We start from the raw sequence: 12,545 nt of genomic DNA on the forward strand, positions 1-12,545 counted from the left end.
GCGGTGATAGATGAATTTCATGCAGTACAATTCGCAGGAGAGAGAAAGAGAAACGACAATGAAACACACATTGATAGAAAGAAACAAGCAGCTATACATGAAAAAAACAACATCACCAGCACCAGCACAATACATTACACAGGAGTGAGGGAGCTGTCCGCGGCGACACTCAGACACTCTCAGGAAACCAACAGCAACAAAAACAATGATGTACGCATACGTGTTGGTCAAGAGCAGCAGCAGGAGAGGAAGAGAGGAAATCAAAAGGATTTGAGCTAACGTTCAGGCCGCAGCTGGTGTATCCGTCCCTCCCTTTCCATGAAACAGGATACACACCACATACAGAGAGACATTACTTCACTTACAAGATTCGAGTGGCGATCATCACCGTCGGTGCGAGACGCATTGGCACAACCGACTCTCGTGCCGCCGCCACCGGGTCGCTCTCCCCCCCATCCTCATCATAAATTTCTTCTCCTCTCTGTGCGGCTTCGTCTACTGTCTCTTGCACCGCCTCCCGTTCCTCTCGTGTGAGCATCGTCCGCGGCACTTTGTGCCGACCTGCGGACAACGGAGGCGGTGGCGACGGTGAGGATGCCGACGAATGCGATGGCGCAGAGGAGTCCCCTTCCACCGGCGACGCCGCCGCCGCTGCCAGTCCCATCGGCGCCAGCGTCGGGTGCGAGACGTACATCGTCGTCTCCATCTCCTCCGTGCCGTCGCCGAGGTTCACGCAGCTCGGCAACGGGGGCAGCAGCTCTTCGGGGATGTCCGTCACGGTACCGCAGCAGGGGCAGAGGAAGGCGAGGGTGTTGATCGGGGCGTGGAGTTCCTGTCCGCAGGCGCCGCAGGTAAGTTGGAGGTTCTGCGCCGCGTTGATGGTGTTGCAGAGCCGGCAGCGGCAGGAGATGGCCCCGAGAGGGTACGTGAGCACGTGCTGACAGCCATAACAGACAAGCTGGCCGAAGAGCATGTTGCCCTTTACTGAATTTCTCTTTTGCCGTTGAGGACGACGATGTTTGCGTTCCAGAATCTGCCGCGAAATGAGCCGAACGACACAGTTTAAGAAAACAGCAACAAAGGAATAAAGAGTGGTCTTACGCAGCGACACAGAAAACAATTAAAGTAGTGGTAGGAATAATACTACTACTACTAATAAAAATATATCACGATGTAGCGGCACACGCAGCAGCGGCGTTACACCTGCCACCGTATAAGAGAAAGAGAAAGAAGGAAAATAAAGGGCGAAGAGAGCACATGGGCAACGAGACGATAATCCTTGTAGTTTGCATGAGGGGAATCCACCTGTTCCCCGTAGGGATCATAGACCGAAGTGTTTTGAATGACACAATCATTGTTCCACGGCTCCTTCGTTGGCGATGCACCGCAGATCAAGACAGAGACCACGTTACCGCGACGCAGGGCCGAAAGCCCCGAATGCGCCGAATACAAAGCGCGAACACACGCACACAAACACGTGCACGAGCACCTACAAATACACGAATTGTCTGACGTTGCAAGCCGCGATGGAACGCAACATCCACACGGCAGAGTTTTCTTTTTGTTTCTCTCTTTTTAAAACTCAACACTTTAGAATACAATAAAAAAAAGTGTGTGTGGTGGGGGGGGGGGGAGGGCCTCTCTCGCACGTATCTTTCGTCCCTCGATTACACTGAGCGTTGCAGCTTTTTATCCTTTCCACGGAATTTTGCTTTGGGTTCTCCTTCTCTGCGTTCTGCGGTTGTTCCTCGCCTCTGGCGTCTCATCGGAGAAAGGCGAGAACAAATATCATAGGAGACGTCAGCCACGAAACGCACACCCTCACACGGAGCGAAACTAAACGAGAAGAAATAATAAAAGAAAAGAGAAGTAAGTGGTAAAATTGAAAGAGAAAGAATGAAGGGGCCTTCTTCGACGTGGTGTCGTAATCGTGCCGTCGCGCAGTTCAACGTGGAAACCGTCCCTTCACCTCACTTCTCTGTTTTTCCATCGAGTGCGAAAAAGAAGAAGAAAAAAAGAAATAACAGCGACGCGGCCCAGTGTCGTACACCAATAATCGAACGCACGCGACCCGTCTTACATACTTCGCGCCACACGCAGCGTCACACACGCACACACATACATACATATAGTAACAGAAAGAAGTAAAGTACCACTGAGCTAGAAAATTAAAGAAAGAAACGAAAGAAGTCCACCTGTTCACATTAGAGGGAAGAGGAAAGAAATATATATACATGACGATGAATCGATGTGACCACATAAGAGGCAATAACAAGACCAAACCAACCGAAAAATCTCGGGGATAATACTAAGCTACAGAAACAAAACAAAATAAAACAACACACACGGAGAGAAAGGAAGATGAAATGTCGTTAAACAAGCCGGCTCACGAAAAAGACGATTACGGCGGGACAGCAGTGCTGAGCGGGCAAAAATTAGTTGTGTGAGAAAGGCAAGGAGACTGTCTGTGGGTGTTTGCACGCGCGTGCGTGTGAGTGGAAAAGAGCAAGACGAAGCGCCATCATTATCGCCACGCATAACATGCCACTCAAAGGAAGAGTAAGAAGGTGCGGAGCGAACAACGAAAGGCTACAGAAAAGAAAATCAAACACACACACTGTGCTGCTACACAGTTCTCTCTCAGTAAAACAAGTTACCGTGGAAAACGGTAAGAAAAGAAAAGACCTGTCTTGCCTTTGTTTTTACTGCTTCTTCTTGCCCGTGTCACGCTCCGCAACTGCCGCGAGCATCTCCCGCACACGCAGCACCACCTCCGTCACGTACAGCACCAACGCCATGCGTACGTTCGCCTGCACCGTCATGCAGCCACGCTCGTTCGTGTAGTTCATATAGCTCGCATAGAGGGAGAGCAAACTGCAGCCGACGCACTCCGCGATATCCAGCGCCGCCACCGTGCCAGCCAGCTTTGCCGCGGCCGCCGTCTGCAAACGCGCCTGCGCGCTGTCCTGCTGCATGTACAACAAGTTGCGCACGGCAGAGATGATCAGCGACCACGTCGCCAGCATCGCGAAGCAGCTCGTGCCGATGCTGTAGGTGTGCCAGAAGTAGAGCGCGACGAGCACCTGGAACCACCAGTGGGACGGCGTCACGCGGCGCGGCTGCCGCTTCTCCTGCTCGGGCGACGATGTGATGTAGTCCCGCAGCACCAGGAAGAAGGTGTCGAGCTGCTCCGCCACTTTCACCATCACCGCGCCGCCGAGGGCAAAGCCGACGTAGCCCTTCAGGGTGCGGTAGTCATCCCAGATGCACATGGTGTCGAAGAAGGAGTTCCGCAGGATGGACTGCGCCATGGCGGGCACGAGCAGGCAGGAGAGGGCAGCGCACACGAAGCACATCACGGCGTGGTAGAAGAAGGCGGCGGTGTGGCACGACTTCAGCGCGGCCGCCGCCGCCTTCGCCTGTCCGTTCTGCAGCGGCGCCGACGCCCCACCATCCGCCTGCGGCGCCTTGCTGCTGTTTTTGTTCTTGTTCCACCAGCGCAGAATGCGATCGCCCTTGCCGACCATGACGAGGTAGCAGGAGGCGATGTAGCCGATGAAGTCGATGTTGTCCAGCAGGTAGGCCTGCAGCGGATAGCCGTCGAAGTGGACAATGTAGTCGATGAGGCTGGACATGACGACGACGAAAAAGGCGAGGATGTTAAATAATAGTAAGTTAAATACGCACAAACAAAATAACGCGTTGCGTACGAATGCGAGATCGCGCACGGTGCCTGTGAGAAGAAAAACAGAAGAAGTAGAGGAGAAGCTTGCGTGCTGGAAGAGAGGGACGAACTGCCAGGTTTTTTTGGAAGAAAGAAAAGAACAGAAAGGGAGGAGCGGAATGGAGGAAAACACACAAAATGCCATTGCCCACAAAACAGAACGCGCAGCTCCTGTACACAGTAAGCTCCCGCGACGACGAATTTCGAGTAGCAGTGACAAGGCAGCACTCGTTCTTTTTCGTTTGGATACCACATGGAAAGCCCAAAGCGTTGCGTCGACAACTCAAGAACACTGCTTGAAAAGGTAAGCTCCGTGCGTCGGGAACCATTTCCAATCGCCTTTGCACAGAACGAAAGGACTCAGGTGATGCTGCAGTCCTTCCCCCCCCCTGTTTGTTCTCTTACATACCATGAGTGGATGAGTGACTTATATGGAAGCATAAGCTAGACTGTACCTAGGCAAGTTACCAGCAAATAACACTTAACTCCTCTCTCTCTCCTCCTTCTTCTTGTATCTGAGTCCTTTGAGTCGAGCGATGACGCCGGCATTGCGTACAAAGGCAGTTGCCAAAGCCGACTCGGATGTATAGAGAAGGTACTCGGCGATGCCTACATCGTTGCGAGTGGCTGTGCGAGGTGAGAAAAAACAAGAGAAGACAGACAAACAAACAGACAAACGACGACAACAATAATAAAAAAATACACATATCTAAGCTTTACGGGGCCACGTAGAATCAACGCACAGCTTTCTTTACTTCATTTCATACCCTCCAGACTCTCATATCAACAACAACACCACAGCAGAAAAAAAAAACAGTGTATATGTGCTTCCTTTTTTTCCCCCGTTAGATCTTTAATTACATTACGATACGCGTCCTCCACTCAGCACACCTCGGCTCTCACGTGGAGGACAAGGGACGAGTGAAGGACGTGGGAGTTGCGGGACGGAGGGGTGGGCGCGAGAGGCGAGAGAGAGAGAGGACGCAACACGCATGTGCCCACCTTATTTCTTTTTACACGCGAAGGGGACGCAGAGAAGGACCGCAGCGAACCACCACGGAGACCATTAAGACAGGGAGAAAAACAGCTTCGTTGTGCCGCGACGCGTATGTGAGCTGTTTCCCCTATGTGCCATGAGCGCCTTCTTCTGTGTTATCGCCACTGACTCTACGCGGAAGAAAAGGGGAGGGGGTGAGGGTCAGCCCGCCTCATTTTGACGTCTCAGCGAAGTTGATAAACGGCAAGACGCGAAGACGCAAATCAAACAAAAACGTATGCCCTCATGTCAGTAAGATCCATTTCGCGGATCGATGACCCGCCTGACCCGCCCTAACCCCCTCCCTCTTTTCACGTGTGGGTCAACAAGTTACGCCGTCTTCTTCGACGTCGAGGCGCGGGGGGCAGGGGCCTTGCGAGGCAGGATGTAGCCCTTCACGAACATCTCCGAGAAGAGGTAGAAGTTGAAGATGTAAATGACCAGCTGCGTGCGGCCGGCCGACATGGACGTGCCGGAGCAGGCCGACTCACCGTAGGAGACCTTTTGGTACACCACGTAGCTCGAGACGAAGAGACCACCGACCATCTGCGTGATCTGCAGCAGCGTGATGTACATGGCAAACGGTTTCACGAGGTTCTTGTAGCCCGCCTCCGAGAGAGCGAAGTACGCGTACATGATGGAGTGCACAAAGTAGTTCATGGCGGCGGCGAGGATAAAGATGCTAGTTCCTTGCTGGTAACTGTACCACGCAAACAGGAAGGTCGTGACGTGGTGGAACCACGAGAGGAAGGACAGACGCACGCCGCGCATGAGCAAGAAGACGGTGTCCATAAACTCCGGCACCTTCGAGATGGCGAACATGCCGAGGGCGAAGCCGACCTTCGTCGTGTAGAACTCCTCCTCCCGAAAGGTGCAGAGGGAGTCGTGCAGGCCGCGCTTGGAGAGGCTGCGGACCACCGGCGGCCCGACGCGCAGCACGCCGTACATGGAGAAGACAGATAGAGAAACGTTCCAGAGAGCCCAGCACTTTTTGATGATGCCCAGCGGCGGGTTACCGTGGAAGAGGGCCTCCATGATCTTGGGACCGGTGAAGACAAAGGCCAGGTAGGCCCCGGCAATGTACACGCACACGTCAACGTTGTCCTCCAGCCAGCGACGGACAGCGCGGCCGTCGTACTGGTGATCCCCGTAGTTGTCAAGCCACTGCATTTCGCCGATCAAGAGAGAAGGGAGGATGAGGAAAAACAACAAAAAAGGGACGAGTTCTATCGCGTTGTATGAATAAACGGGGAGAGACACACAAATCCGCACTGTTTGAGAGAGAGGGGAGTGTGTATGAGTGTGCGTGGGTGTGGAAAGCTGCCTTGGTAGATGTGCGAGGGTTCCTCGTGGACGTAAAAGAGAACAAAGAAAGGAGGCGCAGGGTCGGTCACACATTCAGAAAGGACGAGGCAGAAGAGATAAGTAAGGAAAGATCGGAGAAAGGATCAGAGAGGGAGAGAGAAGTGTGGAGTGTTCGCAGTCAAGAATACGAGAGGCGCGTTTTTTTTTTCGTTCTTTTCGTTTTTTTTTCCTGAGGACACAGCGTGATACTCCTGAAAGAAACACATAACATTAACAACAGCTGGTTTCCCTCAACCAATTCCCGCGCTATACAAAACTAAACAGAAACCAATTTCCCATTTCTTTTGACGAGCACGCATCAGCAAACGGGCCCAGACAGTTTGTTGGCCCTGTGCCTTCGGCGTTACACAGGCAAGGACATCATCACTTGAAGAAGCCCAGGAAGAAAAGATGGTTTCCCCCCTCTGCGGAGTTGCCTTTGACTCACTGATCGTACACTGAACCGTCTTTTTTTTTTTTAAAGAGTTTTGCTTTCTTTTGTTTCTTTTCATTGTTTGTATTTACACAGAAGTGTCTGCGTGCGTTTCAGTTCCCTTTTCCCTTTGGCCAAGCACTTTTTCCATGCAAAAGTTATTTGAAAAAGGTAGCTTTCCAAATAATAATAATAATAGTAATAGCAACAGTAGTACCAATAAATGGGGGCATGGGAAGCGTGTCGAGCAAACAAGGTGTCATCGCCTTCGGCTACTTTTCGTACTGTGTCACCAACGCCAACAAACCGGCACACGCAAAAGCGCTGGCTCGGAGACACACACACACAGACAGACAGACAGACAGACAGGCACGGACACCGACACACACACATGAACTCCCCTCAAGGAACAGAGGTACAACTTTTCTTTGATGGAAGCATCGCTTTTCTTTTCTTTGTTCCTTTTTCTTTGTACTGGCGTTCGAGTATCACAAGTACCAAGAAGAAAGAAGGAGGAAAGCGTATATAAATAGAAAGTAGAAGGCAGCTTCAGGCGGTTACCAATAATAGGAAAAGGGAAACGAAAGCTATACGTGTGTGTCTCTCTCTTGTACAATGCGTAGCTGATGAACGTGCCCTGCTACACACACACAGAGAGAAGAAAAACAAAAACAACAAAAGAAAAGGTCGACACAGAAAATACCAAAAATAGTGTTACTGTTAGCAACCAAGTCAAAAAAACAAAAGAAGAAGAAGAGTGAAGAGAACGACAAGAAGAGAAGGAAAAGGAAAAACGCAGAGTAAGAACCGTGTTCTGCATCTGTGATCATTTAGAAACAAACAAACAAACAAAAAAAAAAGCCATTACACGTTTGGTAAAACAACAACATCAACAAAACCACAAACAGAAACGAAGAAGAATGATATATTGATAAATAAATACTACATAGAAATGTGAAAAGTGAAGCGAAACGACAACCAAATAGAAGACACTACCGCGTCACACATCTTCCGATTTGTTGTACCTTCGTTTTTTCTTTCTTTCTTGTAGTTTCTTTGTTCCGTTTTCTTCTTCCGGCTAGGTGACTTTGCGAAGGAGAAAGGGGGAGAGAAAGCATTAAAAAAAAAGGTATATAACACACACGAAGAAAAAAGAGAAAGGGGAATGTGATAGACTTGCAGACATCACGATTATCAGCGAGGAGGAAAAGATGATGGTAAAAGCATGTTCACGTGCACCCACGCACCCACACACCCACATGCACGGCAAACAATGCGTCAATGCACAATGGGTCGCATCTTTCTATTTGCCCTTTTTAGAATATCTTCATTTAAAGCGATAATAATAATAATAATCTTGAGTTACACGAGCGGCACCATAAGAATGTTACACCTTGCTTTTCTCGTCACCGTTCTCATCGTACGCGCTCGTGGGTAATATATGTCAATGAAGCAAGTTATTATTATTATTATTATTATTATTCACTTTCTTGTTCGGATACATCCCTCGCCCTCCGCTTCATCGGTGTGAAGTTCCGCTTTTCGGATCTTCCTCTTTCAACTACTACTTCTTATTTTCTTCCTGGTTGTTTGTCCTCGCTCCAGTGGTGGTGCTCGCCTATTCGCGATAGCAAGCAAACTTGCGTCTTTGCGCGCGTGTGCCATCGCTGCCCCCTTTCCTCTTCCACTCGCTCGTTCTCCCAGTGAAGAACGCAGAAGCGAAAACAGAAAAGAGTGAGTCTGAGGAAGAGAGGTTCTGCGCAGAGCAACGCCGCTTGGTGCAAGCGATAGTTCCCCCCCAAAAAAAAACAACACAGACAACGCACTCACGCTCACACACAGGCAGACCTCAGCAAAAAAACATACAAGAAGAAAGAAAAAGAGCTGTAGACGAGCGATGAAGATCGTGGGGGGCGTGCTTTCTGAGAAAGCGAAAAAAAGTGTCGTTTGTCGTCCCCTCGTGTACGAGGTAGAACGGGTAACACGCACACCAATCACAATCCGACGGCGAGAACGCAGGGATAAACACGCATCAGTAACGCCGGACCATCCACATACGAAAAGAAAAAGGAAACGAGAAACACCACCACCTCGACTCCTTCATTCTTCCTCCGCTATTCCACTCCTCTAATATAGAAAGAGGAGAGACGAAGCAGGGGGAGGGAGGGAGAAGTTGAAGGGGGAAAGGACCACATGGAGACCCATAAGGACACATGTGCGGCGGTGTTTTCTTTCTTTCTCCCGTATTGCATAGAACTACCGTTCTTACTCGGCCTTCTTGTGCTCCACGCGGGGGCGCATGTGATTGTTCACGAACATCTGACCGAACATGTACAGGAAAGCGGTGTAGATGCACAGCTGCAGGCGAGCCGTCGCGGAGGTGGTGCCAGAGCAGGAGCCTTCCATGCCATCCACGATCCCCTGTCCCGCCAGAACGTACTTCTGCACGAGCACGTAGGTGGACACGAACATGACGCCCATCATCTGCACGAGCTGCAGCATCGTGATGTACATGGCGAACGGGCGAGCGATGTTCTTGAAGCCAGCCTCCGACAGGAAGAAGTAGAAGTACATGATGGTGTGCACAAAGTAGTTCATGGCGGCGGCGCAGATCAGCGTGCTGCTCCCGGTCTCGTAGGACAGCCAAACGTAAAGGAACATCGCGGTGTGGTGGAAGTAGGAGAGGTAGCGCAGCTTCGTGCCCTTCATCACCAGGAAGAAGGTGTCGCCGAACTCCGGCACCTTCGACATGGTGAAGAGGCCGAGCGCCACGCCGACGTCGGAGGTGTAGAACTCATCAGGGCGGAAGGTGCAGAGGGTGTCGTGCAGGCCGTACGTCTTGAGGTTGTAGATGACCACCGGCAGGGTGCGAGTCGTGCCGTAGAAGGCGAAGGCGGAGAGGAGGATGTTCCAGACCGCCCAGCACTTGTTAATGATGGGCACCAGCGGACTGGTCTTCGCGTTCGCCGGCAGATTCAGATACTTCGACACCAGCTTCGGCGCCTCAAAGACGAAGGTGAGGTAGGCGAAGGAGACGTAGATGGCGATATCATGGTTCTCCAGCAGCCACTGCTTGAATGCGTAGCCGTCGTAGTTGGTGGCACCCCAGTTGTCGATCCACTGCATGATGACGATGCCGTAATGATGAGGAGAGAGGGATAGTAACTAGCGCAGGGGAGAAAAGGCCGATGTGGATCGAGTCGCTTGTTGCTCCTTTTCAGAGAAATCCAGGCGTTGTGGTGCTGCTTCGTGGGAGAAGAATCACCAAAAGGACGCAAAGAAAGCGGTGTGCTGCGCAGTGGTGGGTTAGCGACGGATCCTCACAGAGAGAGAGAGAGAGAGAGCGAAGTCAAACGTCAGAGTTGGTGATCGCACGGTACAAACGCGTGTGTATGAGGGCTTAAGGAGACTGTACAGGGTGGGTCACAAACAAGGTAGACAAGGGCAGAAGGTGTGTGTGTGTGTGTGAGAGGGAGAGAAACAGAGTACGAAAGGCAATAGAATGCGCTTCAAGACGTCCACGGAGTGTGCGAAGGCATCTGCAGCGGACACTAGGCAAATGCGTTCTCTGCAAAGGCACGCCCTTCCGCCCGCAAGGGTGCCAACAGCCAGGAATCTCATGGTGGGTGGCAACACAACATACCGTCTACAGAGCCTCAGAAAGAAGGCGTGTTCAAGCCGAGTGTCTGGGCTTACAAGGAAAGCGCGCACGGCTGGCATAGAGTGCTATTGTTTTGCGTCCATCGCGTCCCATGTTCACAGTAATCCCCCCACACGCACACACACATGAGTGCGGCGGCGCCCTTTCGGAGTTGTGCCGCTTCGTCCGATTAAGCGACACACCATCCTGCACCGCCTTTCCCTGCGTTTCTTCTTGGAGCTGTTCGACACAAACATGCGGCCATAGCGAAGAAGAAAAGAATGACACTGACCGGGAGCACAAGAAAAAATTCCGTGTCAATTGAAAGTGTGGGCTTCCCAACGCGTGTTCTATTGCGTACGTCTGCCTCCGCTCAGAATTCGACCGCTTTCTAAGTGAAGAGGCGCAGCAACAGAGAACCGGAGAGGACCTGGCGGGTGGACAATGATATACACTGTCGGCACCCTTAATCATTATGATCAAGAGGAAAAAAAAACGAATAAAACACACAAATTCATCAAATCAGCAAATTAATTGATTACCGCACACCACACTGAAACCAGGAGAAGAATCCGATATCAGCCAGTCTCCTCGATGGTTCTGCTTCCTGGCACGTACAATGGAAAGAGAGAAGTCGGGCGATAGATTGTACGGCGATGCACACGAAGCAAGACGGCTCAGACCAGTCTCCGAAGAGAGAGAGAGAGAACGCCATCAGCGGTGCTTTTATCATTTTACTTCCGTTTGCACATTGCACGTGGTGCGCCTCCTTCATCCCGCGACCGCACGAAAGCATCCACAGAGATGCCGTGCCTGTTGGCCTGCTTACTCGTTCTTCTTCACGGCAGGGGCGCTCTCGACGGGGACCTTGCGAGGCAGGATATAGCCCTTCACAAACATCTCCGAGAAGAGGTAGAAGTTGAAGAAGTAGATCATGCACTGGCCACGAGCAAGGGCCACCGTGGAGCCGTTGCAGCCCTCCGGGTCCTGACTGTGGTAGAACATGAAGCAGAAGGTGAAGTAGAGACCAATCACCATCTGCGTGATCTGCATTAGAGTGATATACATGGCAAACGGCCTCACCAGGTTCTTGAAGCCCGCCTCCGTCAAGGCGAAGTACGTGTACATGACGGAGTGCACAAAGTAGTTGAGCGCAGCGAGCACGATCCAGACGCTCGAGGCCTGTTGGTAGGCCATCCACGCGTAGAGGAAGATGGTGACGTGGTGGAACCAGGGGAGGAAGGGCACGGAGCGCTTGCCGCCGAGGACGAGGAAGAAGGTGTCGCCAAACTCCGGCAGCTTCGAAATGGTGAAGAGCCCCATCGACATACCGATCGGGCCCGTGAAGAACTCGTCCTCGCGGAAAACGCAGAGGGTGTCGCGCTTGCCGTACTTGTACAGGTTGCCCACGAAGGTCGGGACGATGTGGTACGCGCCGTACATCGAGAAGACAGCGAGGCCGACGTTCCAGACGGCCCAGCACGTCTTGATCAGCTTCGTAGGCGGGCTGCCGCGGAAGATGTAGTCCACCAGGATGGGGCCCTTGAAGACGAAGGTCAGGTAGGCCGCGGCGATGTAGATGCCGATGTCCACGTTGTTGGCCATCCACTGCTGCACGGCGCGGCCATCCCAGTGGGCGACGAGGTAGTTGTCCAGCGCTTGCATGGCGACGTCAACGATGAGCTGGCGAGGAGAGGCCGAGGTGGATGGGGGTGAGGAGCGGGGAGCGGGCAAGAGGGCTCTAGAAGGGGCAGCTACGGTCAATTATTGCTGAAAGGAATGTGTGCGAGTGCGTCTGCGTGTGTGTGTGTGTGTTTGCGATCACATTTACGAGAGCAGGTGCGGATGCGAGAGAACCACAAGCAGGGGGAGAAGGAGGGAAGGAGGATCAGGATGGGAGGTCCGCGGTGCAGCATGGTAGAGCGCATCAATGGAACACTAATAAAACGCGACGGACGAAAGAACGGTGTGGCACACGCACGTGGAAAAGACAAGACAAGCAAATAAACACAAAGCAGCCCCAGCGCAACAACCATCGCCTGCCGCCGCGTAGGCGCGAGCACGCAGCGGAGAGGCGGTGGGGATTCATAAACCCATCCTTCTTTCCTTACCTCTACGAGCTTCACTTTTGCGTGCAGAAACACGCACTCGGCGAACGTGATTTAATACAAAAAGAGAGAAGCAAAAACATATATATAGGCGGGTGACGTGCTTCCTTCATCGTTGATACGGATGAAGCGGACCAAGACGGGTGCCAACAACAGAATCATGATTGCTTGTGCACCGTCACCACCGCCACCACCACCACCACCACCACACGGTGTACTATCGGCTGAAAGAATAAATATAAAACTCGAAGAAGCCATAA

The 12,545-nt window shown here is 51.9% G+C and overlaps 5 protein-coding genes across 8 annotated transcripts; all 5 read right to left on the bottom strand.

Moving 5' to 3' along the window:
• Positions 1-361: 361 nt before the first annotated feature.
• ABB37_07139 (hypothetical protein) lies at positions 362-1,204 on the bottom strand (the record flags this gene model as incomplete). The annotated part of the gene is made up of 1 exon (XM_015805666.1): positions 362-1,204. The coding sequence occupies exon 1, from the start codon at positions 971-973 to the stop codon at positions 362-364; it is 612 nt and encodes a 203-aa protein (XP_015655672.1). The 5' UTR covers positions 974-1,204.
• Positions 1,205-2,702: 1,498 nt separating this feature from the next.
• On the bottom strand, positions 2,703-3,795 carry ABB37_07140 (putative mitochondrial fatty acid elongase; the record flags this gene model as incomplete). 3 transcript variants are annotated; one of them, XM_015805669.1, is made up of 1 exon in its annotated part: positions 2,703-3,795. In XM_015805669.1, the coding sequence occupies exon 1, from the start codon at positions 3,633-3,635 to the stop codon at positions 2,703-2,705; it is 933 nt and encodes a 310-aa protein (XP_015655675.1). In that variant the 5' UTR covers positions 3,636-3,795. The 3 variants fall into 3 exon arrangements, with proteins under 3 accessions (XP_015655675.1, XP_015655674.1, XP_015655673.1); XM_015805668.1 differs by having other exon boundaries at positions 2,703-3,777; XM_015805667.1 differs by having other exon boundaries at positions 2,703-3,734.
• Positions 3,796-5,090: 1,295 nt separating this feature from the next.
• Positions 5,091-6,107, bottom strand: ABB37_07141 (putative mitochondrial beta-ketoacyl-CoA synthase,beta-ketoacyl-coenzyme A; the record flags this gene model as incomplete). 2 transcript variants are annotated; one of them, XM_015805671.1, is made up of 1 exon in its annotated part: positions 5,091-6,107. In XM_015805671.1, the coding sequence occupies exon 1, from the start codon at positions 5,928-5,930 to the stop codon at positions 5,091-5,093; it is 840 nt and encodes a 279-aa protein (XP_015655677.1). In that variant the 5' UTR covers positions 5,931-6,107. The 2 variants fall into 2 exon arrangements, with proteins under 2 accessions (XP_015655677.1, XP_015655676.1); XM_015805670.1 differs by having other exon boundaries at positions 5,091-6,085.
• Positions 6,108-8,802: 2,695 nt separating this feature from the next.
• Positions 8,803-9,947, bottom strand: ABB37_07142 (putative mitochondrial Fatty acid elongase; the record flags this gene model as incomplete). The annotated part of the gene is made up of 1 exon (XM_015805672.1): positions 8,803-9,947. Exon 1 carries the CDS (start codon positions 9,661-9,663, stop codon positions 8,803-8,805), a length of 861 nt encoding a protein of 286 aa, XP_015655678.1. The 5' UTR covers positions 9,664-9,947.
• A 1,055-nt stretch (positions 9,948-11,002) lies between these two features.
• ABB37_07143 (putative mitochondrial Fatty acid elongase) lies at positions 11,003-11,973 on the bottom strand (the record flags this gene model as incomplete). The annotated part of the gene is made up of 1 exon (XM_015805673.1): positions 11,003-11,973. Exon 1 carries the CDS (start codon positions 11,840-11,842, stop codon positions 11,003-11,005), a length of 840 nt encoding a protein of 279 aa, XP_015655679.1. The 5' UTR covers positions 11,843-11,973.
• Positions 11,974-12,545: the final 572 nt, after the last annotated feature.

The sequence above is a fragment of the Leptomonas pyrrhocoris genome (assembly GCF_001293395.1).
Source record: "Leptomonas pyrrhocoris isolate H10 chromosome Unknown, whole genome shotgun sequence".
NCBI classification, from domain to species: Eukaryota; Euglenozoa; class Kinetoplastea; order Trypanosomatida; family Trypanosomatidae; genus Leptomonas; species Leptomonas pyrrhocoris.